The sequence below is a fragment of the Diachasmimorpha longicaudata genome, chromosome 2 (genome assembly GCF_034640455.1).
Source record: "Diachasmimorpha longicaudata isolate KC_UGA_2023 chromosome 2, iyDiaLong2, whole genome shotgun sequence".
In the NCBI taxonomy this organism is placed as follows: Eukaryota; Metazoa; Arthropoda; class Insecta; order Hymenoptera; family Braconidae; genus Diachasmimorpha; species Diachasmimorpha longicaudata.
The window spans coordinates 12,800,102-12,825,640 of NC_087226.1; the positions used below are offsets into that span (position 1 = coordinate 12,800,102).

The 25,539-nt window shown below is 39.2% G+C and overlaps 7 protein-coding genes across 13 annotated transcripts; 3 read left to right on the plus strand and 4 right to left on the minus strand.

The window, feature by feature from the left end:
* The first annotated feature begins 46 nt into the window (after nt 1-46).
* LOC135173145 (testis-expressed protein 47-like) lies at nt 47-1,391 on the plus strand. Of its 2 annotated transcripts, none has more exons than XM_064139824.1 (2): nt 47-990; nt 1,176-1,391. In XM_064139824.1, the coding sequence occupies exons 1-2, from the start codon at nt 520-522 to the stop codon at nt 1,389-1,391; spliced, it is 687 nt and encodes a 228-aa protein (XP_063995894.1). In that variant the 5' UTR covers nt 47-519. The 2 variants fall into 2 exon arrangements, with proteins under 2 accessions (XP_063995894.1, XP_063995895.1); XM_064139825.1 differs by having other exon boundaries at nt 47-1,004; nt 1,176-1,306.
* Nucleotides 1,392-1,425: 34 nt separating this feature from the next.
* On the minus strand, nt 1,426-2,813 carry LOC135173143 (hatching enzyme 1.2-like). 2 transcript variants are annotated; one of them, XM_064139819.1, is made up of 6 exons: nt 2,683-2,813; nt 2,517-2,617; nt 2,361-2,457; nt 2,173-2,302; nt 1,831-2,027; nt 1,426-1,697 (listed from the first exon to the last, which is right to left on the minus strand). In XM_064139819.1, exons 1-6 carry the CDS (start codon nt 2,804-2,806, stop codon nt 1,426-1,428), a joined length of 921 nt encoding a protein of 306 aa, XP_063995889.1. In that variant the 5' UTR covers nt 2,807-2,813. The 2 variants fall into 2 exon arrangements, with proteins under 2 accessions (XP_063995889.1, XP_063995891.1); XM_064139821.1 differs by lacking the exon at nt 2,173-2,302 and having other exon boundaries at nt 1,831-2,010.
* A 289-nt stretch (nt 2,814-3,102) lies between these two features.
* Nucleotides 3,103-4,822, plus strand: LOC135173142 (mitochondrial thiamine pyrophosphate carrier-like). 2 transcript variants are annotated; one of them, XM_064139817.1, is made up of 5 exons: nt 3,103-3,244; nt 3,404-3,545; nt 3,711-3,863; nt 3,937-4,139; nt 4,295-4,822. In XM_064139817.1, the coding sequence occupies exons 2-5, from the start codon at nt 3,426-3,428 to the stop codon at nt 4,746-4,748; spliced, it is 930 nt and encodes a 309-aa protein (XP_063995887.1). In that variant the 5' UTR covers nt 3,103-3,244; nt 3,404-3,425; the 3' UTR covers nt 4,749-4,822. The 2 variants fall into 2 exon arrangements, with proteins under 2 accessions (XP_063995887.1, XP_063995888.1); XM_064139818.1 differs by lacking the exon at nt 3,711-3,863.
* On the minus strand, nt 4,565-6,925 carry LOC135173138 (uncharacterized). 2 transcript variants are annotated; one of them, XM_064139814.1, is made up of 3 exons: nt 6,795-6,925; nt 5,986-6,267; nt 4,565-5,867 (listed from the first exon to the last, which is right to left on the minus strand). In XM_064139814.1, exons 2-3 carry the CDS (start codon nt 6,205-6,207, stop codon nt 5,070-5,072), a joined length of 1,020 nt encoding a protein of 339 aa, XP_063995884.1. In that variant the 5' UTR covers nt 6,208-6,267; nt 6,795-6,925; the 3' UTR covers nt 4,565-5,069. The 2 variants fall into 2 exon arrangements, with proteins under 2 accessions (XP_063995884.1, XP_063995883.1); XM_064139813.1 differs by having other exon boundaries at nt 6,774-6,912.
* A 521-nt stretch (nt 6,926-7,446) lies between these two features.
* LOC135173130 (centrosomal protein of 83 kDa-like) lies at nt 7,447-10,589 on the plus strand. Of its 3 annotated transcripts, none has more exons than XM_064139799.1 (6): nt 7,447-7,583; nt 7,833-8,214; nt 8,303-8,642; nt 9,038-9,267; nt 9,530-9,853; nt 9,946-10,589. In XM_064139799.1, exons 1-6 carry the CDS (start codon nt 7,552-7,554, stop codon nt 10,240-10,242), a joined length of 1,605 nt encoding a protein of 534 aa, XP_063995869.1. In that variant the 5' UTR covers nt 7,447-7,551; the 3' UTR covers nt 10,243-10,589. The 3 variants fall into 3 exon arrangements, with proteins under 3 accessions (XP_063995869.1, XP_063995871.1, XP_063995870.1); XM_064139801.1 differs by having other exon boundaries at nt 7,566-7,685; XM_064139800.1 differs by lacking the exon at nt 7,447-7,583 and adding an exon at nt 7,584-7,724.
* Nucleotides 10,590-10,726: 137 nt separating this feature from the next.
* Nucleotides 10,727-19,374, minus strand: LOC135173146 (ADP-ribosylation factor-like protein 4C). The gene is made up of 4 exons (XM_064139826.1): nt 18,872-19,374; nt 14,836-15,131; nt 14,378-14,593; nt 10,727-13,617 (listed from the first exon to the last, which is right to left on the minus strand). The coding sequence occupies exons 2-4, from the start codon at nt 15,047-15,049 to the stop codon at nt 13,421-13,423; spliced, it is 627 nt and encodes a 208-aa protein (XP_063995896.1). The 5' UTR covers nt 15,050-15,131; nt 18,872-19,374; the 3' UTR covers nt 10,727-13,420.
* A 1,095-nt stretch (nt 19,375-20,469) lies between these two features.
* Nucleotides 20,470-24,251, minus strand: LOC135173135 (methanethiol oxidase). Its single transcript, XM_064139808.1, has 8 exons — nt 24,086-24,251; nt 23,843-24,003; nt 23,378-23,557; nt 22,909-23,212; nt 22,240-22,500; nt 21,641-21,974; nt 20,738-20,860; nt 20,470-20,568 (listed from the first exon to the last, which is right to left on the minus strand). The coding sequence occupies exons 1-8, from the start codon at nt 24,099-24,101 to the stop codon at nt 20,517-20,519; spliced, it is 1,431 nt and encodes a 476-aa protein (XP_063995878.1). The 5' UTR covers nt 24,102-24,251; the 3' UTR covers nt 20,470-20,516.
* Between the last annotated feature and the right edge of the window lie 1,288 nt (nt 24,252-25,539).

The following is a 25,539-nucleotide window of genomic DNA, read 5'->3' on the forward strand; positions in this document are numbered from 1 at the left end:
CGGAATACCTTGTACTCATCGATGAACGCACAAGATGAAGTTATTGATTTTAGCAAATAAAATGTTTATTAATGTTCATGATGAGAGTCAAAATTTTATTTAATTACGAAGGTGAATAAAGGTATAAGCTAGAAAAACAATATATTGCGAATTTATTGACCTCAATAGACTAATAATTTCGTGGCCTAGACGACTGGCCTGTCCATTCTGGTGGCTGGGTGTGCTGCCCGAAAATTAGCCTGTTCTTTAAAAAGAATCCTATACATTCCTAATCAGCATTAGGGAATGAAACTGACGCTTTCCGGAGGAAGTCAAGGTTCATGCCTTAATCTTGAAAGAAGTTGTAAAATTGATTTTTTTCCGGTCAACATAATCCGCAAAATTAAAATCATGGCTATTAACTATCCCCGAGGATACAAACAAAATCAATGTACATGACATTAGGTAGTTTTTACATTTACTACCCCCCTCCTCGGCTAAGTTCATTGGGGCTATTTAGTGATCAAACAGTTATAAAACATGGAAGCCCCTCCGAAACGAACGGTCTTTGACGCCGTCAGTAGTATAGAACAGACTAGCATCTGTCGATTGATTTACTTCGCACAGATAAAATCACACCAGCAAGTCTTGACTTTTTTCAGTGACTACTCAACAAACAGTTTCTTTGACCGAATCAGTGGGCTTCTGCTGGTTTACCCATCTTCAGTGCTGCATTTAGTCGAGGCAGACGAGGAAACCATTTACACGACTTGTTTGGATTTGATTATGACCGAGGCTAATGGCCTTACGATCTGCAGATGTCTTCCGGTCCACGTCAGCACAAGTGGGAGACTATTCCCAAGATGGTTCATGAGGAAAGTTAATCCACCCTTGGGAAATGGCGAAACAACGGATTTTGGGGATATGATGAAGATGCGAAATTTTTATTTCAACATGGTCGATATATTTTACAAGTTTTATTTCGAGCTGAAGGAAGGTACTGCCAATACTGTGAGTACATTTCTGTGAGCATACTATAATTTAATTGTATTTTATAATTTCACATGCATGCATATACTTTTAAATTCCATTTCTGTCATCGCATACATGATTTTATTTTACTGGTGTCTTTCAATTTTATACTGAAAATAATATAATACGCTTTTAGAATAGCAAGTCATAAAATCCAATTTCAGGAAGAGTTGAAAGACAAATTGGACGCGTTAACCCACGAAACCCCGACATCATCAATTCCATCAGAAAATTTGATCAAATCACTGCTGAAGACTCCCCGAGGCTTCGAATTATCCACCCTCACGGAAAATTACTGGAGCGGAATAGTAGAGAAGGAGAGCATCATCTGGCCATTTCCAGATATCCAAGAGTCGTCGATCTCCCTCTCCGAACCGTAAAGACTTGATCGTAAAAAAAAACAATCGTAATCTTTCACAGGCCAAGGATATTACACACATTATGCCATCTTCTCGCCTCGAAGGAATTATCCAGGCATCCGTAGAGTTCATTGACTTTCAGACAATCTGTCTTGGATAATGCTTTTCTTTGTCCAACAACGGCGCCTTGCATTGTTGGAACTATGGTCGGCTTATGCGGATTTTTACTGAAATAATTGCTACCATAGTGCATAATACTGTTGTAATCATACTCGTAGCTGTAGGTGGTATTCTCCAGGGACTGCTTGTCGAAATTAACTAAGAAATCTGGACAAAAAGTGGAGATTGATTCGATGAAAAATCTTGGACGTGCTCAGGGACAGTATTTAGAACCTTTCAAAATTCTTTTCTTTTTTACTGGGAGTTTTATCATAAAACTGCCTTATTACTGCCATCTTACTTGAGAGGATATTTTCCTGGCGAATAGTAACGAAAGTGTCACGATCAGCCCTACTCTGCTCGTGAAAAATTCCAAGCGTATGTAATAGCTCATGAACGGCTCTGCCCTCATTCCCAAGGCAATTTGGTCCACGCTCATCCGTGGGTTGTAAAGACAGCACTTGTCCACCACCGAATTTTCCTACAAATGACCAGCACCTACAATTAACATTGTAATATGAGAAATCTAGTCATACATGAGAGAATAATTATTCACTATAAAATTGGAAGGAAAATCACATCATATGAGTATTAACTACAAGTGAAGAATTCGAAAATACTAAGTGTGGCAGAGTATTTTTACCCTTTGGGGTATTTAATGGGCCAGATGAGCACGAAATCCTTGGCCTTTTCATCCCAAGGAACGAAATGAATGCAGGTCATGTAGTTCAAGTAAGATATGGCTTTATAAATTGTGATGTAATCTTCAGGACCTAAAATTTACCATTAAGTGAAAATTAAAAATAAATTTATTATCATAGGACAACTTACTATACAAGGGGCTGATGACGTAGGGCACCGTTCGATTGTCCCATAATTTTTCAGGAAAACGGTCCCAACGGAGGCCAACACGCCAGTGATTAAACACCTAGTAATACGAAGGTCATTAGGAAACGATTTCGTATGGCACATTCGATCTCAATTTACCTCATTCGTCATCATAATATCCCCCTGGAACAGCCCTGGCCGCACTTCTGGGTCCTGTTCTGTTGCCCTGAGTATCTCAAGTTCATCAGATGAATGCTTAACTGAAGATCATCGGATTAAACCCTCTTGTTCAATAAAACCATTATGGATTAGTCACTTGACCCACCTATATCTGGAATTATGGGATTCACCTCGATGGGCACTTGGAGATGGTAATTTCTCCTTGGAAATGTATTCACCATCGATAATGACCAGAAAATGACAATATAGAGACACCTGGACATTTTCATAATAACATCAATGATGATAAAACGATGAAGATGGTTGAATTGACTCAGCAATCACCAGAACTTGTCGCATGAAAAATAACGGGTTTTCAATTTTTTTCCGCCATTGTGAAGCTAAACTCCTATTGGTGCTGTAGATCAGCGTCACGTGGGGTCCCCACGCGGATCTGGCATAGGTCACGTGTTTTTCGTGCATCTATCAGCTTTCTCAGGGACAAGTAACCGGTAGAAACTCATTCAATCAGTATTTTGATACTAACTATGTAATTTGATTAATATAGTAGGTGATAATCTGGTGGTGCAGCGAATAAATTTCTGAAAAACAGCCTACTTTTGATGACTCGACGTAATGACTGGTGAAGTAGGTTAGAGACAGTGGTGATGACTGTTCTAAAGAAGAAAGAAAGAACAGGGTTGTAGAATAAAATCTGCAGTGAGCTGGTAAGCCAACTCTAGTCTTAACTTAATTTTGAAAGAATATCTTGGAATCTGGCAGTTACGACAAAATGCATACCCTAACCTTTCTTGTCGATCTCGAACCACCCTACAAAAGTAGTTATTATTAAAATGCCTTTACTGCCTTTAACCTTCTGTTACCAGTCAACGGGGGAGGGTATTGATAATGGGCGTAAAGGGCGCCCGTGCTGAGCACAGCAGTGACCATGCTATTGCCGGGGCTGTCAGTGGATTTATGACTAGACTCATTTGTCAGCCTATAGATGTTATCAAGATTCGATTTCAGGTAAATTTGTCTCAGTTTCACACCAACTTGTTAGTGGGAGCCAGAGTATTTACCAGTTCAAACGTAAACTGAAAACGTTATATGCTTATCGTGGCATATTTTTTTTAACTTAGCGAAATGTTTCTTCGAGACGACAGTAAAATATTAACTTTTCTATCAATCCAGTTGCAAGTTGAACCAATATCGCATGATTTCTCGAGCAAATATCGCTCGATCCTGCAGGCGACAAGAACAATAACAAGTGAAGAAGGTGTTGTGGCTCTCTGGAAGGGCCATGTACCGGCACAATTGTTATCGATTGTCTACGGGACTGCTCAAGTATGAAATAGCCGATTTACCCCCAATCCGAATCGCTCGGGCCTGTAAAAATTCATTACCCTGACTATTGCAGTTCTACTCCTACAACAAAATCATAGAGTCATCGAGAAGTTTTGCGACTCTTGACCACTGGCAGAATTCCGCCCACTTTGTCGCTGGAGCAATTGCCGGAAGCATTGCAACCGTAGTTTCTTTTCCGTTTGACACCGTGCGGACGAGACTCGTTGCTCAAGCTCATCATCAACCTGTTTACAAGGGCTTTATTTCCATTTATATGTCAGTATCATCTTCACAAAAATGCCTCTCCAAGCATAGTAATTTGAATTAAAAACAAGAAAAAAAAGTTATTAGTTTTCACAATCAATTTTTTTATGTCAATATAATTTCAATAGCCTAAAAATTTATTTGAAAAAGATGAAATCATCTTTCAGATCAATCTTAAAAACGGAGTCTCCGCGTGGCTTTTATCGTGGTCTATCGCCAACTCTCCTCCAGATAGCACCCCACACAGGTCTCCAGTTTGTATTCTACAGTCTCCTCACAGATTTCTACAAATCCTTCTCGGATGGCTCATCAACAACGGTGCCAAACTCGATGATTGCAGGAAGTGCCGCTGGTTTATTCGCTAAAACCGCAGTTTATCCATTAGATCTGGCGAGGAAACGCCTCCAGATCCAGGGCTTCGAGCACGGTCGCATTGGTTTTGGAAAATTCTTCAGTTGTCGGGGACTAATGGAGTGCTTAAGTAAAACCGCTAAGAACGAGGGCCTTAGGGGCCTCTTTAAAGGCCTCTTACCTAGTCAATTGAAAGCCGCAGCCACTACTGCACTTCATTTCACTTTCTATGAACAAGCTCTCGTACTTTTACATAGGTTACGTGTGTAAATTAAACTTTTGAATGTAAAATTAAAAAAAATATAATTTAGCTTAATATAGAATAATTTATCGAAGAACTAAAAGGAGTGGTTAGACTAGACGAGTAGTAACATTAGCTCTGTTGAAAAATTGGAGGAAACGAAGTGGTTGGAGGAGGGTTGCCGACTTTGATGAGAATCTTTGTGGAGCTCTTCGTTCATGACAGCTCGACTACGGTTATGGACAGTTTGCTAACTAAGTATTAATTTATTTCTCTAGTCAGTTATATTTCTCACAGATCAATTTTTTTTGGCTCCTCATCGAATCTCCAAAAATCCAGGCACAGCCAAACTACCCATAACTAATAGTGTAGCCCATGGACACCATGAGTGTCTCCTTAATGGCAGGATGCAGTTGTCTCTCGATGTACTTGGTGAGAGCCTCGCTAGCCCCCCTAAGGAAGACATCCTCCATCTCCCTGGCAACGTTTTCCATCGACTGCCAGTCGACAGCCCCTCCCCTTTCGTTCTCAAGTAGGAGCTGATGCTTGATCTCCCCATCGAAATCATCGACATCACTGGCACTGGCGTTGGACCGTTTTTTTCTCCTAACCTCTGGCAGTTTCGTAATCCAGGGATGTTCCTTAGTTAACGATAAATCGTACCTAGAGAAGGTGAATGCCGAAGACGTACTCTCATTGGCGATCTGAATATCCTCTTCACTGGACCTCTGTAAACCACCATCTCTCGGTTCAGCTGCCTCATAATGCCGGTCTGACTGTGCGGACGGGGAGGGCTTGTCTTGTCGCTTTATCTGTCTATCGACGCGACCAAGTGGTCGGCAAGCGTATGCGTAGATGGAGACGAATCGCGGCTCCAGAAAACTCGACTCCGTTCTAATTCGCATTTGACCCCGGGTTCTTGCTATGGGGCTTGTGGTGAAGTCGATGCCAGCGCGACGGAGGCGAAGGCTCATCCTGCAGGCCTCACCTAAAGCTGTTGATCGTCCCTTCTTAGGGTGAAGGGAGACTAGACCGGATATGGTCAGGTCATTGAGCATTACTCGGCTTCGGAGGGAGTTGTTGGACGGCTCGAACTGGCAACGCTCCACTCGAGCCCAGTTATTCACTCTACTCTGGTCTCGGGGAAGCTGGAAGTTATTATTTCATCATTTCGGACAAATTGCGTTTATCAATGGACTCTAATAATGGAAATTATTCTCTCTCGATCTCTGCATACGCAGAAGCGCCCCATCGAAGCTTAAATACCTTTACAGCGACTCTGGTAACAGTCATCACGAGTGGAGCAGTCATCAAAGTCCTCTGATAAACCGCGCTGGACTCCTCCTGCTCCTGTCTCACCCTCCTAATCCCCTCCTTGGTCATAGAATCGAGTGCCCGCTCCAATCGATTGCCACATCCATCCCACGATGACATTGAGCCCACCACCTGCCACAAACTCAGAAGGACCACAACCAAGAGTTTATCCATTATCCACCCAACTCAACACGTCAATACATCCCACAATTTCACGGAGACAGTTCGAAATTACTGAAAAGTAAGAAGAATAAATGAGAGTCAGCCAGCCGGCACATCACCATATCCTATAGAAACTACATGATTTTTTCATTTTTGACGTTGTAATCCTCAAACATTAAGTTTCTAAATTTTTGCGTCATGGTGATTAAAGACTCTTACAGAATCAACCTGTTTAATTTATGGTCTTTACCTTCTTTGGGAGTCTAGATGTATTAAAAGCCATATTTATAAAATTCCTCATAAAATTATTTTCCAGCACTATTTCAACGGAATACAAACTTGATGAGAATCAAATAACTATTTATAAAGTACCACAATAAGAATATTAATCTCCAGGTTGCATAGCAGGATTTTAAAAGAAGCTAGAAGAGTCATTTAAAGAACTTGATAATTAACAATCACAATACTAATGTGCGAAAACAGGCTATTATCTCTTCATTTCTCTCCTGCAAGAGACCTGATTCAACCAGAGCATGTAGTGCTCTGGTGACAGTGTTATTTTTCATCAAAACAATTACCATCAGCAAGAAGACTGTCACCTCAGTTTAGTGTTTTGAGAGCCATGGAATGTTCAGCTGGAGGACTTTTCGATCCCGTCGTGACCCTCAATTTCAGCAAAAAGCACTCGCACTTACTCCTCTAAAAGACTAATGGCAACGACAGGCGAACAATTTTTTCACAAGTTCAGCAGCAACAAATGTGAAACGATGCGAAAATATGTCTCTAGCCACCTTTCGACTTGGAAGAACAAACAACAATGAAAGTGGACGAAGTGAGTTCCTTTCTTTTCACCTGCGAAGCGAACCCAGTGGTGGGATGATACACTTGATACACTAGTATCATCACGTATGTGTATACAGATGTTGCATTGAGACCAGGAGAATCGACGAACGAATCTAGAACGCCAGTGGATCTGGGATGGAACCGATCTTTCATTCCGATGCCCCTCCACCTACATGGAGCATATTCTTCAGTGCAACGCCAAGAAGGCTATTTCTTTTCATTTTTTCTCTTCTCTCTTGGGCGCAAATACTTGTGTAACATCCGTCTTTTCACCTCTCGGGCTTGAGCCCGCCTGAATTTCCTCACTAGATGGAGGAGACGATCGGAATGCTGCTTGTTATATGATCCATTGTTGAGTTTTTATCCGGCTTTTTGGTTAGAATTTTCAGGGGAATTGCTGGGGATGGCGTGAAGTCTGCGCAGGACTAACAACCCGGGGTTGTCAGGCTCCACTGCGGACTTGAGACATAAACGTGTCGATGGAGATGGTGATGAAATGTGAATGTCAGATGTATGGAAATGAAGAGGCGGAATCAGTCAATGGTGTGAGTTTTGATTGGGTAATGAGAGAGGTCCGGGGGAAATTTCGGTGAGGATAGTTTTCTTCGTGCAAGATTTAGGAAGTCTCCGGAGGGCGAAATATTGGGGTGAGAAGTCTCAAGGAGCAAACCATTCGAGACCTATCGGTATTTTTTTAAGTGCAGGGAACTTATGACATATATATGAGCACATTATGATCCAACATCGTAAAGTCTTGTTTTAATTAGATTTTTTCTCTTCGATTGTTCATTTAGCTTCTACAATAACAATATGTCCAAAAAGCATGAGCTATCCCCATGGCTCGTCCCTGGCAATCCCCAACTTTTTGGATTCTATCAGTGGACAGAGGCACGTAGGCGGACAAAGAATCATGACCAGAGTAAACCGAGACGATCTGTCAGATGTCTCGTGGAGAAGGAGGATTATCAGGCACCACTTGCCATGACAGATATCGATCCCGGCTATTTCATTGATCTCACCGGGCGGCCAATTAGGGAGAAATTCTCAGGAAGACGATATGTTGAGCAGGCGAGGCAAGTGCTTCGCGCTAGACTACTCGCCGGATTTGCTCGGGATGACTGTATGAGGATTGACCGACAGTTCGCAGAGGAACGACGGCGATTCGCTAATATAGAGGTGGAATTCCATTCATTCTCTCTTTATTTAATGAGAAATTTTTTAAAAAAACGTTGCATGTTCTAAATTCAAAATGTCCAAAATCCAGAAGAAAAATCGGCGGTACGTCACAGCCTTTGAGGACTATCTCTCCAAGGATCATGAATCGAGTATGGATATCTTGACAGAAGCTGACAGAGAAGCGAAGAGGACGAATGCCCTGGTTGGTGTACGCGACCAGTTATCCAAGGATTTCGGGCAGATTCGTTTGGAGGTTTATCAGTTAGAGGAAATGTGGAGATTAGCGAAGGCTTGCTATGACTTTGTCAGCAAAATTTCGAGTAAAAATCGGGGATCGTTAATATCTCAGGAGATTGCCCGGGAGAATGAGAAGAAACCGTCAAAGGTGAGGGCTGAGGAAGTGCGAGACGAATTAATGGTGCTCATAGGTAAGTTTCTATGAAAATCTACCGGAAATTATAGTAAATTATTCTGCCAATGCAATTATATTACGATTCAGCGAATATTATGTTCGTTGATGTATCGGGAAAAAATAATTTGGAGAAAGAAAAATAGACGTGTTCCAATCTTACTTCGGATTTCCATAGAGCGACAGATCGATCCACCAGTTTCTTTTCCTAGAATTCTAGAATATTATGTTTTCAAAATGTATTTGAACTAGAATTTTCACCAGAGATATCCTCACCAAAGATTTACGCGCGAAAAAATGATGTCCAATGTTAGAAGAAACGGCACAGACAATTTTATGTTCCCACAAGTCGTCAGTGAGAAAGTGTTATTGCCGGTTTACCCATAAAACCGACAGTCATCTCAAATGTTCCAGAGGCATTCGAGAGGGACGTCGATCAGTTGGAAACCCCAGAAATTTCATTAATTGACCCCAGAGCATTGAGCAAAGAATTCAACTCGATGGAACTTCGAAACTTGGATGCCATGATTCATTTGGAGTCTCTGGCTGGACCGATGCAAGAAATGGCCTCGAATATGACCAGGGCACAAGAGCGGGTTGAGAGGGAGATTGGATTGATCGAGGAGAATCTGCAAAATCTTCAGGTTCTAAAGATTAATCTCCACTCATATATTTCCTCTTTTCTTGAAACTTTGGTTTTCGTCAGTTTATTTTTAATTTTTAAAAGTCAATCTTCTAGTGAAGAGAAATATTTCTTACAATATTTAATGCACACAAAAAAAATCTCAACAGAACTTGCAATTATTCTATAAAGGTTTTTCCAAGTGTATAAAAAATAATACTATAAGAAAAAAAACTCGCGATATTCGTTCCACATTTGCAACGACTGATGTCGATGACTTGCAGTCGCATATTGAATTGAGCGAACAGCGAGCCGATAAACTCGAGAAATACGCGGATTATCTTCTCCACCGAGTCTTCAGAGAGCTAGTGTGCTCCGAATCAGTTTTACAGCTGCGCGTATTCATTGAGGACACTTACGAGAGCTGCATCGGTCGGAATGACGCAAGCCTCGATAGCTATATGATGATGAGGACCATCGAGAAGACTTATGAGTATCTCAACATGGCTCTGGACAATCTTCCGCATGACATTGTCCGGCAGTGTGAAAAAGAAGGATTTACGCAGGAGATGAGGACTTTAAGAGAGGCGCAGGAGGCTGCTAAGAAGGTCAGAAATATCCGGAGTTTATATAAAATTATAAAAGAAAGAACAATTATCCACTTGCTTCAATTAACCACAAGTCATTTTCATAATTTTAGTTTGACTTGATGCACCGGCTTCTTGACGCCCTCCGTCGAATAATGGAACCGACAATTCTCAAGCCTCGCCCGAATTCCCTTCCCAAGTCAACAATCATCCGAAAAAAGAAGAGCACTTCATCAAAAGTTCTCCCACGAAAATCTCGTGCCCCCGCATTGTTCATTAATAAATGTGAATCCAACGCTCGCCACCTCGATGATTTAAATTTTGAGGAAATAAGCCCCGAGAATAAACCAGAAGGAGGTGCCCAAGTAATTGATGAAAATTACAGTGACTGTCGGGAAGAAATGTCGTGATTCTCGCCTACGCTTTCTTCATACTGACGAGTCACAACTTTCTGCAAATAGGAAATTGTTCATTCTTCGTTGTTAACGAGAAAAGCCTAGTCATTTGTTTGTGCCGAGTCTCCATCGCTTCATAATGATACGATGATTTTTTTTCGTGTGAGTTTTTTCTACCATAATGGTTAAAATTGAGGGGAAGAGAATTATGGGATGAGTGCGTGGCCAGCCACGTGCGGAAAAAGGAAATGGATCGATTCACGTGGGTGGTTTTTTTTTCTCTCTTGACGCCGATGTATTATGAAAACATAAATTTATTATCGACTGTAAAAGGTCAGATTGATTTTTTTCTCGTGTCGTAAAAAAATTGATGACGAAAAGAATATTTCATGGGAATTCGCTTGAGCACTTCCAATGGTCAAGATATTTTTCATTTCCTGATACTTATGAAGAAATTAACAATTATGCGAAAAGTGGACATAATAAAAAAAAATTGTCATAAATTTTCTCATCGGATTTATTCTTTTAAAAGAATTTGTGTTCACTCCAAAAATTATACGTAATACTGCCAATTCTCATCTGATCTCCGAATTATTGAATGATACAGATAAACAATCTACTGCATAAATATGATATCCATGGGTGAACAGAACACTCCCACCAAATTTTTCTATATATTTTACACAAAAAATTATCTACATTAATGACGTTCACTCCCAACACAATTATAAACAAGTCCCAGTGGTATTTCCCCTCTCATCAATGAAAAACTCGAGATAAAATATTCGAGACTAATAAAACACAACAAGGGCAAGTACAAGTATACAATTCTCGTAATAATACATTTGTCGTCATAGCATTTTTTTCGTTATAAAAAACAACATTAATTTCTTATACAGTTCCCTTAACATCTAAGACTCATTTGCTTGAACAAATCTTCCATCGATAATTATTTACTGAGTTTTAATGTGACTTTCAATCGTTGGAGGCTCGATTATTCCACCTGCTCAAGTAATTGTTCAAATCTTTATTACAAACTCTAAGTGTCGTACACTTTACAGTGACGCAGTAGAAATACTTGTATTTACAAAAATCTTTATTATTGCCACACTCATTCAGTAATATATTGGTAGATATTAAAAAAAATAAAAACAATGTTTGTCAATGTCGACTAGTATTATCACTTTATTTTAGACGCGTGAATGGGTTGCACGGAATGTGGTCGAGTGGAGGTGCGGAATTTCTAATTTTGTATTCAGTAGAAAAAATGATGAAATGCGACTGATCAGACAACGAATTTTAAAAGGAATGGTCTATTGAAAATTGTTTTCATAGATAACTAGAACGTTTCTCATTCGTAAGCGCAGCCTGATGACCCCTTGACCTCTTTACGGTCCCGAAACCCCAACAAAATATGGCTTCATCCGATAAAAATGGATTTTCCGATATTCATTCGAAAGAGTGAACGAAATAGGAATCTAAATCTTTCCCATTCTCATTCTGTGAAACTCTGGGAAAAATTTGATGAAATCCTCGTAACGTCATGTCTATTTTCCCTCTGACATTTTTCTCGATTGAAAATCAATCGACTAATAAGCGACCTGTAAATTTCGTCTCACTCGGATTCATCATTTTATCACTGAATTAATCAGCTTTTTATCTCTCACACTCCACAGACCACTAATTGGATCGAAAACCAGAACTCAATGAAAAAAAAAAAAAACAAAATGACTACTGAGCAAAAACTTCTATTGTAGGGAGAACAGTGATAAATGATCAACTTCGGGACCACAAAAAGCTCGGAAATATGCGAAAAAACGATATGTATTTCCAAAACAATCATTAACGAATAATTGACCATCAATTGCCAGCAATGACGTTCAAAATACCCCCCTGAATTTATGAAAACACTCAATAATTTTCTTAGTCCCTTGCTAATTTAACTGATTACGCCAATCTAGGGGAGTCTGCCGTGAAGTTTCGAAATTCATTTATCGTATTGATGACTCTACTGCTTAATTTTGTTAAGGTACTTTCACAGTAGGCCCAAAAAACAGACGTGGGAGTAAAGATTGTAAACTCTAACCTCGTTTTCACACACCGTCTTTTAGTGTACAGTCGCCAAAAATCTCACAAGGTTGATACACATTTTTCTAGGGTTTATCATAATTTATCACGATATGTTAACAGTTTCACGAGGTTTCTAAATATTTGGCAATAAAGGGCATTTGAAGATTCTTCTGATGAAAAAAAGCAGAGATTATTTCTTTGCATGGAAATTGAAGCAGCACATTCAACATCACGATAAATAAAGGCTCTCTAAGGCTTGAAAATTTCAGTGCAATCTCCCCTTAATGATTAACACTAGAAAGCTCGCTTGACTCATCTCAGTCGGCAACTCAACAAAAACAAGTAGCACAAACTCCTCGGAAGCACCAGGGCAATTTTACAAACATCATAGACACAAACATGAGGAAGGAATTAATAGAAAAATGGTGCAAAATATGTAAGTGAGGCACAAGTACGTAGGATTTGATGGATTAACTCGGCAATAGACGTCAGTCATAATTCGACACAGTCTATTTTTCATTCTGACATAAATATGTGGCTGCATCTACGGGATTACATTGTTTTTTTTTTTCGTTCACGAATGTTTTTGTTTGGTAACGAACAACATTTACTTCGCTTGTGCAATTTCAATCGTGTGAAATGATAAAACTGCTTGAGTAAAGAGGGAATTTTTTGTCAACATAATTACATGAATATCTCAAAGAACGACTTGTTCGTTGTTTGAAATTTTTTTGAATATTGATTTCCAATGAGAAGTTTCTGATATAAAACCATGAGGATTTTTAAAAGAACAGATGTTTAGCAAAAGAGTTAATTAAAAATAATTTTGTAAATAATCCCTTGAATCTCCTCAAGTTTTATCACACCACATCTATGGTTGGTTATCTCTAACCTCAAAAAATCGTTGCTTCCTTCCTCTGGCCACTCTCTCTAGCTCATACCTCTCAAAATAGAAAAAAAACAAATTGTCCATTTCTTACGCAACAATGATTCTTCCAAAATCGAATGCCGCTGAAAAACTTGATTGACGAGTTTGGTGCATCACCAATGCATCAGTACATCTGAATCCAGTGATTCGAGGACAGTATCAGAATACGCACGTACAGTCCTCCGAGGCCCGGGCCTACCTCGCCCTTTTCCGATTCAATTTCACGAGTTTACGTCGTTTCTGAATGAGCTGATAGAGTGTATCGAGGCCCTCGTGGAGCCCTTCTCCGGTAATGGCACAAGCTGGTTGGACCTTTATGCAGGAACTACCCGGTGAACTGGTCAACTCTAGGACGCCGAGGTGTTTTTCCAGTTCGCCCACGTCTTTGGCACCTGAATTTACAAATTTAGAATTCATTTAAATAAGATATTTGCAGTGACATCAGCGCTATTCTCCAGTCAAGAAAATTCATGAGAATGCTTGTTCAATTCCATCACAAGTTGGCTAAAATTTTATTCTCAAATATATCTATCAGCTTATTTTTTAAACCACTTTTAAATTCAACATTCCTCTTCCCTTAAATTCACATTTTTATCGGACTTTCCATTAATTTATTGGAATTTTAGAGACCTCCACTGACACCGTAGTACATTTGATCGAAAACCGATAAAATTCAAAGTTGTTAAGCAAAGTCCCATCGATTCATCTCAATTTACGGGGAAACAATTCCATTATCGGAAGGACGACGGGTGAATCGCTAACGACAGATACATCCGCAAAAGAGCCTGCGATATAGAAAACCTCTTCAGCATTGATTGGTTATTGATGACGAATTCTCGCTCGCACTATGTCAGTTTAAGAGAATGACAAAAGCATTTAGCTGTCACACTGGTGACGATAAATTTATGACAAGTTGACATTATCGCGTCATTTCAGTGTAATTGGAGATAAAAACAACTCTTACACTTATCTCGACACTCTCTTTTACAATATTTATATTTCAGTTCTTTCACAATCATTGTTGGAAGTGGGATTTTGTTGTTGAAGAAAAATTTTCCAAGTATTTAATTTTATTTCTTTACTAAGAATTGGGAAGAGATGGCGAATTCTTATGACATTATTTCCATAATTGAGATTAAAGTGACTATTTACCTGGTAAGTCTTGTTTATTAGCCAAAATGAGAACGGGAACACCTGCGTTATCAGAACTCCTCGCCGTCCTCGTGAGCTCCATCTTGGCTTCTTCGAGTCTCTCGGTGTCGCAAGAGTCGACCACAAAAATAATGCCATCTGTACACCTGGTGTAACTCTTCCAAAGTGGCCTCAGCTTCTCCTGACCTCCCACGTCCCAAACCAGAAAATTTACACCTGCAGAAAATATTGTTCTTTCTCACGCTAGGCTCTCTTAATTTTTAAGAATTTCTAAATCATCTGTATTGCCAAATTTGATTATTTAAAATTATTTAGCCTGCAGTAAAGAATCTGCGCAAAACCGCGAAAATGATTGGGATATCTGAAAATCTATTTCATAAGAGACTTTCCCTACTTGTATATCCTTAGAGCTAACTAGCAGATAATAACTCCGTCACCATTATTTCTGATTCCCTTACCTTTCGCCTTTCCAATGCCCCCACGAATTCTCTCGCAGTTGAATCCAATTGTTGGTACTGTATTCAAGTACTGATCGAACTTCAATCGATAAAGTGCTGTTGTTTTACCAGCACTGTCTAGGCCAAGCATGGCAACGTGAAGCGGTGTACCAGTTGGTAGTGCCTCGAGAATACCACCGCCACTCGTTCCTGTTCTACCCATACCAGCACCCATTCCCTCAGCCTCTCAATCCTCTCTCGCTTACAAAAACACGCATCTAGGATATTCACTGCACTTTGCGTAATCTCTCCAACATCTGTAAATAATTCAGTCATTCGTTAATGGATCGTTCATTCACGGGGAAACCTTTGGTTACACGAAGAATACAAAAGTCTATCAGTCATTACAAAATAAAAATCTAATATGTTAATATCTCAAGTATCCCCTCAATAAGATAATGGATAACCCAATGCCATTATCATTACCAGGAGAGAGCCAGCCAAGTCATCAAAAAATGAAAATCTACACTCGACCCGGCTCTCATATTTCCTAATAGGATGGAATTAGAAATTTAATATTCATTGTTGTACTCATCGCCGTTGAGACACTTGGTATCACAATTTCGTCGTTACGGCAACGTCGTTTAATCATTGAATTTTAATGAACGTCGCCAGACTGAATAATGAACTCTTCAATTCATTCGAAAATTCAATTTTGGGACTTACAGTAATATCGGTGTTATTGCCTATTACTCGTCAGTTTTCCCGGGTTTTTATTATCGTGCAACTCGATACTATAGTCCCTCTTCGATTAGATGGCGATACTATCAATTGAAGAAGACAATCAATGTATGAGTCATATATTTCTCGATCAAAATTAAACCGATATTTTACACGTGGTAATAAGGACAAAGGTACGATGACTTCCCCTCTCTCCAAATTGGCTCTGCCCTGTTAGTGGCCACTTTAATCAATCCATTCACCAGATGATTCAATGAATCCATCAAATTATTCATTGAGTGATTAACATTTTGATTGAAAAATGATGGCCGTTCCCATCATCGGTGGGAAAAATCACCGCACGACCCTATTAATTCATCTCTACTTCATCGAAGAGAACTCACCCGAAAATTCAACATTTACTTTTAATCTAAAAAATCCGCAAACGGTAACTCACCTCTAGATGGAATTGGATGTAATGAAGTACCGGTCGGAAACCTCATTTTCGTTAATTAAAAATGGTTAGTCCATTTTTATTTTCCTCTTCCCATTGTAAAGTAACGCGAGTGCACACTTGAGGCTTTCTTGTTTTGAGGTAGAGCCCTCTTAACACCCCCTCAAAAAATGAGAATAAAAATGGCGGAAAATAGGTTTTGGGGAATGGAGTAAAGTGAAAAAGGACTGACCGTCATTAACCCCAATGCATTTCGCATAATTTGTCAATTACGAAAAAAAATTATTGAGATTGCCAGCTGTAGCGAGATATGGTTCGGATAATTCAGTTGTTTTTGTTTCTAAAAGTTATCTTCTTATATTTCTTTCTAAGCCCAATGGTTTTAGACGAATTCGACTAATTCTTTAGGCTTCAAACTAAAAAAATAATAAATATACCTGTTATCGACAGTCTGCCGAGTCAATTAATAAAATCCCCCTTGACATTCTCCATGGATATACGAGGTAAAACGATAAATCCAAGTTAGACTCACCTAAAAACCTGAATAGACAATCTTGAACTTAAATTGCACACTTCGTTAATCCCACCAAGTCTCTAAATATAGAAAAAAAAAGTGCAATCCATTCCGAGTTGATATGTAATCCTATTTTGAAGGTTTAGCAGAGTACTTGAACTGTTTTCAAAAGCTTACAAGGTTCTAAAAACCGAGACAAGAACACATAGCTGAATGACTACGACATTACAGTATCAAATAATCCGGATAAGTGGCACATGTGATAGAGAATCAATTCAGTTATCGACTGGAAAGCTGAATGAATGAAAATATTATTCCACATCAATTTTTTTCACTACGACTTAGTAAAATGATTAATTACCAATTGAATCGTACTGTTTTAGTGGTTAGACTTTTTATTGAATGTTACTTTTTTCGCCAATTGTTAAATATTTTTTGTCTGGAAATTGTTCTCTCCGTGTTTCTAAAAAGTTCAAAGTTATCCCCTTAAAATTTCACGATGTATTTTCAAACATGGGAGATTGTTGAATGATTCACACTTGAACAAATAACGAGAGCTACACTCTCCAATCTAGGGCATTTTCCTCGCTTAGGCCGTACCTTCTTCCAGTTTTTTTCATTTCACGTAGGAAATGAAAAACGAATAAGGATGGGCACGTACCGCGGCCACACGGCTGAGTGAGTTGCCGCAGCACAAGATATAATAGTTACGGATAACGGTTCCAGCGTAAATAGAATATGTTTTTCACCGGAATGAAATGAAAGAGTTGGAAGGAGGATAATCATTGGTTTGAGGAGGGGGAGATAATGACGGGAGGATTTTTCTGGAAATTTTTTCTCCTCTTTTATTCGATTATTTACGTCGAATTATGCCTGAATAGTGAGCAAAGCTCTGACAATTGTCTTTCATTAGTTGTTAAATACACTTAATGGAGGTTGACATTTTTTTCTCATCATCCCAGCTTTTTTCCTCGGCGGCTGCTGCTCGATTATTCATATATTACTCTTATCTCTTTTGACTTGGCATCGTCCGCGGCATAATTCTTAATACACGGATGATATACATATATTGGGATCAAGTGGGATGAGAAATTGGACGGTAAAAGTCGGTGGTATTTGGGCGGATGAGGGAGAAGGATGGAGAGAAGAATGAAGTGAAATCGAGGAGAGACTGTTAGAATCGCTGTGGAAGATTTTTTCATTCGCTTTTGAGAGCTAGATGAGATGAATTTTTTTCATCAATTGAGAGCCAGAGAGGGCAATGTTTAATGTTGTGTTGGTGGGTGTGCGATTATATGAAAGTTTAACCAATTAAAAAAAATCTCTCAATCAAGTCAAGTCGGAAAAATCTTTATAATCAGTCCTAATATCTCCCCCATTGCATTATACAGTTTGAGACATTAACGACAAAGCCCAATCTAGAGCACAAAATCCCACAGAATTTATTTGACTGCAAGCCAGGATCAATGTAGCCAGAATAATTTTTATTTTCACTCCTGATCGGTTTCCTATCGACTCACCCCAGACCGCATGCGCGTAAAACCCCTGTTTCTACGGGGTTTCACGTACTCCAGTGCCTGAAATAATGAAAAAAAAGAGGGTCCCAGAGGCTGTTGCACACTGCAACAGCGTCTTTTAAAAATCATCTCCACCAGTATTCCCCTTTATTTGTTACTGGATCTATTTCTGTTCGTATACGAGCCCAACGCGAGGGCTCAATTCCAACGTCGTTGCACCATCCTCACATGCATGGTTTTACAAATCAATCGACTCCACATCACCAGTCATTGTTATTAATCACCAAAAAGCTAGGTCTAGTCAGAAAAAAAAATTAAATGAACATTCCACTGATTGTGAGTTCAAGCGGATCGAAATTTCCCCTCGACATTCTCATCGTGTTGATGATGAAAGAGTTGTTTATCCCCCGTCGAGTCATGCGATAGCGATTCAATGAAATTGTTTAAAGAGAAAAAAATGCAAGGGAAGAGGGGGAGGGGTAGCGTGAGGACAGTCTGTGCTCTTTTGTGAGCTTGCTTTGAAGAGGGGAGATTAAACGAAACGGTTGTTTATTAGAGATTCCACTTGACGCGATATGTCACTCACCCGCAGGTAAGCGGAGCTCGTCATTCAGGTAGCGGTTCTACCTGTCCTTTGGGCTTTTCGGCCCTTGGATTTTTCGGGGACAATTGATACGGAGACCGGACCCTTCGGATCTTCGTCATGCACATTATGCCAGTATTGTCGAGAGGGCAGGGAAGGGAAAAAATTTTTTTTTCACAAGCTCCCCCGGAGTCCACTATTGTGGATGATTTATGCAGGGAGTTATGTAAGGAAATGCGAGATTTTTTTCGGTTTTCAGATGGACTTACCATTTTCAAGACTGCAGTATCCGATTTTAGAATTTTCTTGCGACACTTTTCCACTTTTTTTCAATGATTCATACGAGTGGTACACTTTCTTTTCAACTATTCATTCGCTTTGCACTTCTTTCGATTGTTAAATCGTGTTTTGCACTTTTATTCGACAACCGACGGGGCTTCAGGAGAGGAACATCATTTGGAGACAGCAAAAACATACGGCCAAGTCACAACTGTCGAGGCTTTTTCAAATGTCTGAGGGTTTTCTCATCATTTGGAACGGATGGCGAAGGGTTTATTAACTGCAATTGGTTTGAACTTTCTTCACAGAGTGAATGGGGACAATGACGGAATAAGCGGCTTCAATTCACGGAGGGAGACTAGTTCAAATAATGAGCTTGGGGGAAGAATTTATCACTGGGCATTGCTCACGGTGTAGAGCACACACAGTAACGAAAGCTTTGGCGAGACTTCCTCTCGGACACTGGTGAAACAAGATCGCGAGACAGCAACAGAAGGATCGACTCGCTTCAACTGCATCCCTCCCCACTGGGGCTGACATGCGCCATTTTCACCGGAGTCGGAGGAGGAGAGAAAGTGCGTCGGCGGGACTTTTTGAAATTTTACGGAGCACGAGAAAGAACGAAAGGCTACTAAATTTATCTCATAACAAAGTACAATCTCTCTTGTTTTATTTTTTACACTGGTTTTTCATGTACCTCACATGGGAAAGAGGGATTATTTTAAATTTTATTGTTGTAATCAACATTGCTTCATGCATTGACCGTCTCCTAACCGTCTGATGTATCCAAAACTGCAGAAGCAACCGCTAACGCAGACCTGGAAAATTCACTTGTCAATTAACTCTGGAATTTTGGCACTGTTGAAGAGACTTCTTAAAACTAATTGATAATATTAAAGTTAAGATTTTTTTTACCGCACGACAAGTCACTGGGCCGCGCCGTTCACAAGTTGGCGGGTAAGCAGTGCCAACGCTGACCATTTATTGCTGCAAACGTTTGGAATAAATATTTAAAACTATTTGAGCAAGCTAGTTAGGCAATGCAATATTTACTCACCGGTAATGAAGAGCATCGCCATGGTGGCGAAGAAAATCAAAGAATACCTCGGTATCGAAAGACTAATCGTGCATTCAAACTAAAGACACTGAGTGACAGTACCTGCCGATGTGTTTTTATATTCATCGAATGGAACTACTTTTTTTTAATAACAGTTAACAAGGAAAACTTCACAAGAACAATAGTTTCTCCTGATTTTATGGCATTTTTGCCAAATTTGATATTTTTTCAAGTCATTGTAATATTTCATCTTATGATACATTAGCATATCTTGCGATATTTTGTCTGTAGTTTGTCAGTTGGGGAATCCCACTAAATTTCCATTTTTTATATAATCTTCAAGTTATGCAATTTCATGAGAACCTCATGAATTCCAGTTCGATAGTAACGAAAGGAAAGGGGAGAGGATAATTAGTGGCTCTGTGTCGCTATCCCAGTGAAGCTATTGTTCACTTTCACTCACTTCCGGCTATTGTGGAAACACTGAGAGGAGGTACCAAGTGTTATTTGAACAGAACAATGTCAATAACGTATTTGCAAGGATATCTTTATTCAATTTTTTATTTGGCACAGCGATTTTAATGGATCTCCGGGAGCCAGATGTCTGAGGTGCAGTCTCCACCGGGATATCTGTGGTGAAAAAAACAACAGTTGGCTAAGGATAACCGCACATATAGCATTTTCATTACAAATTACGTTTGAGATTATTGAATTGTAGAAATTCTAAAAAATTATAGAATTTCGTGTCCTTTTATTTTGTCCAGATTATGCAAAAGAATGTACATGTATATTTTCTCACCTCATCTCGTGTGCTAGGAGGATATCATCCTTATCTACTCCAAAATCAATCAGAAAGTTCTCGTCAAGTTTCATGCTGCCATTTTCCAAATCAACATCGATTTTGACCATTGTGGAACCATTCCTAAACATGAAACGAAGTAATCGCTAAAAATCTGTTGAATGAGGGATGATATGAGGCTCTCGGCGGACAAATTTCCATAAAGACAATAAATTTTTGGGACCCAATGGATATTTTTGTTATTTTTCTACCCGGACCACTGAATATGATCTTAAAAATCTCCATTTAGGATTTTTGGATAGTTTATGTATATATGTGTAGGTGTGGACTTTTTTCGAAAAAGTTTTTTTTACAGTGAAATATTTCCGAAATGCTGTTTTGCGAGAAAAACTTAAATAACGATTTCGGTCTCGTCATATGGAGGCTGACATCACACTCATCGGGAAAGTGTGTTTTGACGCGTGAGAGTTTAATCGCCCCCGGCGGGTGCTATGAGTCTCCCACAAACCGACACCCACTTTCTTCTTTAAACCGAACTAATCGAAATTTCAGAAACAATCGACGCACGAAAAAAAAAATCTATGGAAATATGTGTAGAATTCATTAGAAAGTCTTATTGGTGCCTATTCTTTTCAAACTCTAAAATTCTCGAATCGGACTGAGGTGTGAAATAGCTCCATACTAAGAATATTGATTTATTGATTACCAATTTCGCGATTTATCTGACACATTTTCTATTTTCAGAAGTATTATTAAATTTGATTGTCTTGAAAAACAAAGCCAAAGAATTTACATACACGGATGAAAATGTTCGGAATATTGATCAAATAAATTTCAAGAATTCCTGTACCCAGGTCATGCTCATAAATGATTATTTCAATCAATAAAGATGACAAAAATTACTTGACATGTTCAGGATAGAACTGGATGTCCCACGGTTTGAAAATAGAAGTGGTGATGTAGAGTCTTCGGCCATCGAGACTCAATTGGAGCATCTGAGGTGAGCCATACAGCCTCCGTCCTTTGATAACCACCGGCTCTGGCTGGGCCGTCAATTCTTTATCATCAACGACCCGGACTTTCGAGTCTGAGAGGATCGATCCGCCCAGAAACACTTGACCGACTAATTTCGGGTTTCTACGGTCTGTTATATCATACTGCCGCACATCCCCATGGAGCCAATTGTTGAAATACAGGTATTTGTCGTCCAGACTTATCAGAATATCCGTTATCATTCCTGAATATAATTTTAAAAATGCGATGACATTTTTCAGTGTTTGATTTAGCACTTTTAAAAAATCTGCGTCGATTAGTCAAACAAAGATTGAGAAATTAATAAATAACAATGATTTTACATTAGAAGGTAATGAATGAAAGGCAATTAGGATTAGTAAAATATATAAGCAGGGAAAATATAACGGAAAATAATATTGTTGCCGATATTCGGAGTTGATTTAAAGGATTTCCACAGGCGAGGTTTGGATATTTATTGAAAGTTTTACCATTCATGTAGGGTGCGTTCCAGCCCTCGACCTTTTTCGCAGGTACATCGATGACCTTTTCAGCGTCCCACTTCCCATCTTCCTTTTTGAAGAAATAGAAAATATTGGACGAAACCGCACATCCCACGTACCCTTCATTGGCTGTGGGCTCATGAAGAAATCTTATCTCCAGTGGTGCTATACCCTCTTCTCCAAGGTTAATCACTTGTTCCAAGGTTTGCTTACTCCAGGAGAAGAAGTTCAAGCTTCTTCCGTACGACACTGTGAGAATATTCGTTGGTTTATAGCCCAATTGATTTTGTGGAACATGGATTCTGAGTCTTAGACTTTAATGATTAAAATGTAGAGTCAATTGTTCAAAAATAATCGATTTTTTTCAATAAAAATGTCATACAATAGAAAGAAACATTGCAACATTATCTCAGAAACGATGTATTAAATGAAAAATGTAATGTTAAAAAATTATACAACTATAGCTATAGCTTTCGGTCAGAAACAAAGCTGATAATAAACAATTAATAATTCATAGACTTGCCATTAAGAAAATTTACATCCTTACCAAAATTTCGGTAATAAAAATGATTTTTTTGCTTCCATTTCCCAAAAGTACAAATAAAGAACTCCATTGAGAATTTATCTCTTTATAAATATCATTATGGCCATACTTACTAGGATCAGTAGCGTCTCCCTTAGCCCAGCCCCTCTTGAAAATTTTAGGAACCCCCCACTCGGAGGATACGAGAGTATCCTGATACGGCTGGTACCAAAAGTCGTATCCAAATTGTGCCTTCGTCTCTCCCTTCGTCCATGTCCCATTGACTAAGAGTGTCTCACTATCAATGCGTAGAAAATCACCCAATCCATCGCCATTTGGCCGCCCCATTGTTGATATGATTATCTCCCCTGTGGGGGAACAATGGGAAGTGTGAGGGGTAGCCAGTCCTTGGTGATGGAGTGCTTCTGGCCCCAGTACCTAAACAGTAAAAATAAATCCTACTGAAATATATTACAAGTCCGTGAATTATAATAATTCCATTAAAATTGCATTTGAATTCTATTAGCTTTCTCCATTAAATCTATCTTGTGATTTCCTTTCTCTGATTTCGTACTTGTTCTCCAACCCCTTGACAATTCTTACTTTCTTAATCACAGGCTTCCTCTGCTCCTTTGTATCAACGAAATAAATTCGGTCCGACATCAAAGCAGGTAAAACTAAGACATTCCTCTTCCTCTTCTTATCCGGACAACTGCCACAAACATTCCACCCGGAGTGATGGAGTTCATCCCCCACGTGAGGCATCCTCAGCTTATGGATAATCTGGAAACCGATAATATTGAATAATTATCTTCCTCGTTTCATGTAAGGAAACGTTTTGCCGCAGACATTTTGATGAAAATTGCGTTATTGTTTCTTATTTGGAGTTTACTGATAAAAACCTGTTTATTGATAAAAATGATTTTCAGTAAAAAATTATAATATTTTTTTTGCTCTGTATTTCTTAAATCTTCTCGTTGCAATGGAATGAATTGAAAAAACTTGTAAAATTACCATTTCAAAATTCCCGCGAAAAATATCGCAATAGAATTGATAAATAAAACGTACTTGGCAATAAGTGGGACTGTCTGGATCGACGTCAACAGTAGCAAGGACATCGGGCTTCGTCGGATCCGTGTGTGGGCATACGACATAGATAATATTTTCTCTCAATCCCTCTTTCATCGCAGCCAGAGGACTCCTGTATCCCGGTCCACACCCTCCACAATCTTAATCAGCAAAATAAAAATGCAATAAATCCATTCAACACATGTTAAAGCCATTAATGGAAGAGCCAATTTGAATAAAGACCTTTTGCTGAAGCCATTGCGTTATTCTTTATGATAAAAATGATTCTCTATCATGTGTTGAAATGCACACTCTCAACCGTCATTCCCAACTGAAGTGCACAGTTACATTCTGATGGTCCCTCCTCGAAGATAATGTCCAAAGAGTGGGGATAGTAATTTATCATTTCGCATTATTCTCATTAAGAGTATAAATAGCTTAGCCTTGATTAGACATTCAGTTTTTTTAATCTCATTTATTTTCATGAGGATTATTTGCGAATTGGCCCCTTCTCAATCTCTCGCTTAACTTTATCTCCTTTTAAATTCATGTTTACAACTCTCTAGATGTAGGAAAATATGCAATACGTGCTATAAACATTTGGAGTAATTGCATGACTTCTTCGTTATTTTTTAATGCGATTGGAGGTTAAATGGTGTTACGTGCATTATTTAATGGCTAAAGTACTCTTCGGTGCATTATTTGTTAATTAATTGATATATAGGATTGTAAATAGACATGTGTATATTTTGTTGTGATTGTCAAAAGGTCATTGAATTTATCATTAAACGTAAAGTTGCAATCAAGCAATGCACTTTCGCTGTATTCCAATTATTTTGTTGAGTTGTTCATTATCATGTTGACCTGGAGATTAACAAAACTCTTCATTATTTTTAAAAAATATTTCTCTCTTTGAATCAGGTGCGTCCTTAAACCTCTAGGTGTACTCATTAGTGCATCACTTATCAATTAAGTAATATATTTGATTGTTTATCCCCTATGAATATTTCACTGTGATTGTCATGAGATGAAGTTTATAATAAAGTGTCAACATGTAGATGTTTTTTTTTTAAGGTCGTACAGACCGGTCAATGTTGTTAGCGAAAGTTTGTGTTTTGTCCTTGTCCAATTCGTCCTTCCGAAAAACACAATCAAGCAATCGCTCTCGCTGAATCCCAATTAATTTTTGAAATCTGGTTTTCGCTATTTCCGTCTCAGTGTTGATAGCGTCGAGTCCGGCCTCGAGTTTGTCAAGGTTTCTACTCACATTGGCCATCATCTGGAGGATTACCTCGTTTCTCCGTACTTTTGTTAGCAGCCCAGTAAGGACTATGGTCACCGACATCACGAGGATTATTATTAGACCCTTTTGCAGCACACTATGCATCACACTGAGCTAGCACTCATTTTCGACACTGACTGACTTATGGAGGTCTTGAGCACTGGGGGATAGTGACGAGATGTTTGACTGAGTTTGCAAGCTTTTGAACATCTTACCCGGAAGGCTAACCTTGGAAGGGCTTTCCCTTGTTGTTCACAGCTATTGTGGACATTAGAAGCCTTAACTTGTTGATCATGTGGCCATTGGCAGCGCAACGGCTTCTCAGGCTAGCCCACGTGTCGTCAGGGGAGGTCATGAAAGCATCCCACCCATGTACTTTGTCATCTCAACTGCGCTGACGCCAGATCAATACGAG

Coding starts and splice junctions, on each gene's coding strand:
- LOC135173143 (XM_064139819.1), bottom strand. CDS start 2,806: ATGAAAATGTCCAGGTGTCTCTATATTGTCATTTTCTGGTCATTATCG. Junction 2,303..2,360: donor CGTCATCAGCCCCTTGTATA/GTAAGTTGTCCT, acceptor GGTAAATTTTAG/GTCCTGAAGATTACATCACA. Junction 1,698..1,830: donor CCAGGAAAATATCCTCTCAA/GTAAGATGGCAG, acceptor CTTTTTGTCCAG/ATTTCTTAGTTAATTTCGAC.
- LOC135173142 (XM_064139817.1), top strand. CDS start 3,426: ATGGGCGTAAAGGGCGCCCGTGCTGAGCACAGCAGTGACCATGCTATT. Junction 3,546..3,710: donor TTATCAAGATTCGATTTCAG/GTAAATTTGTCT, acceptor CTATCAATCCAG/TTGCAAGTTGAACCAATATC. Junction 4,140..4,294: donor GGCTTTATTTCCATTTATAT/GTCAGTATCATC, acceptor ATCATCTTTCAG/ATCAATCTTAAAAACGGAGT.
- LOC135173130 (XM_064139799.1), top strand. CDS start 7,552: ATGGAAATGAAGAGGCGGAATCAGTCAATGGT. Junction 8,215..8,302: donor GGCGATTCGCTAATATAGAG/GTGGAATTCCAT, acceptor TCCAAAATCCAG/AAGAAAAATCGGCGGTACGT. Junction 8,643..9,037: donor CGAATTAATGGTGCTCATAG/GTAAGTTTCTAT, acceptor CAAATGTTCCAG/AGGCATTCGAGAGGGACGTC.
- LOC135173138 (XM_064139814.1), bottom strand. CDS start 6,207: ATGGATAAACTCTTGGTTGTGGTCCTTCTGAGTTTGTGGCAGGTGGTG. Junction 5,868..5,985: donor TTACCAGAGTCGCTGTAAAG/GTATTTAAGCTT, acceptor AATAACTTCCAG/CTTCCCCGAGACCAGAGTAG.
- LOC135173145 (XM_064139824.1), top strand. CDS start 520: ATGGAAGCCCCTCCGAAACGAACGGTCTTTGACGCCGTCAGTAGTATA. Junction 991..1,175: donor AGGAAGGTACTGCCAATACT/GTGAGTACATTT, acceptor ATCCAATTTCAG/GAAGAGTTGAAAGACAAATT.
- LOC135173135 (XM_064139808.1), bottom strand. Junction 23,558..23,842: donor ACAGTCCCACTTATTGCCAA/GTACGTTTTATT, acceptor ATCGGTTTCCAG/ATTATCCATAAGCTGAGGAT. Junction 23,213..23,377: donor GGAAGCCTGTGATTAAGAAA/GTAAGAATTGTC, acceptor TTTACTGTTTAG/GTACTGGGGCCAGAAGCACT.
- LOC135173146 (XM_064139826.1), bottom strand. CDS start 15,049: ATGGGTGCTGGTATGGGTAGAACAGGAACGAGTGGCGGTGGTATTCTC. Junction 14,594..14,835: donor GGGCATTGGAAAGGCGAAAG/GTAAGGGAATCA, acceptor TATTTTCTGCAG/GTGTAAATTTTCTGGTTTGG. Junction 13,618..14,377: donor TAATAAACAAGACTTACCAG/GTAAATAGTCAC, acceptor TTGTAAATTCAG/GTGCCAAAGACGTGGGCGAA.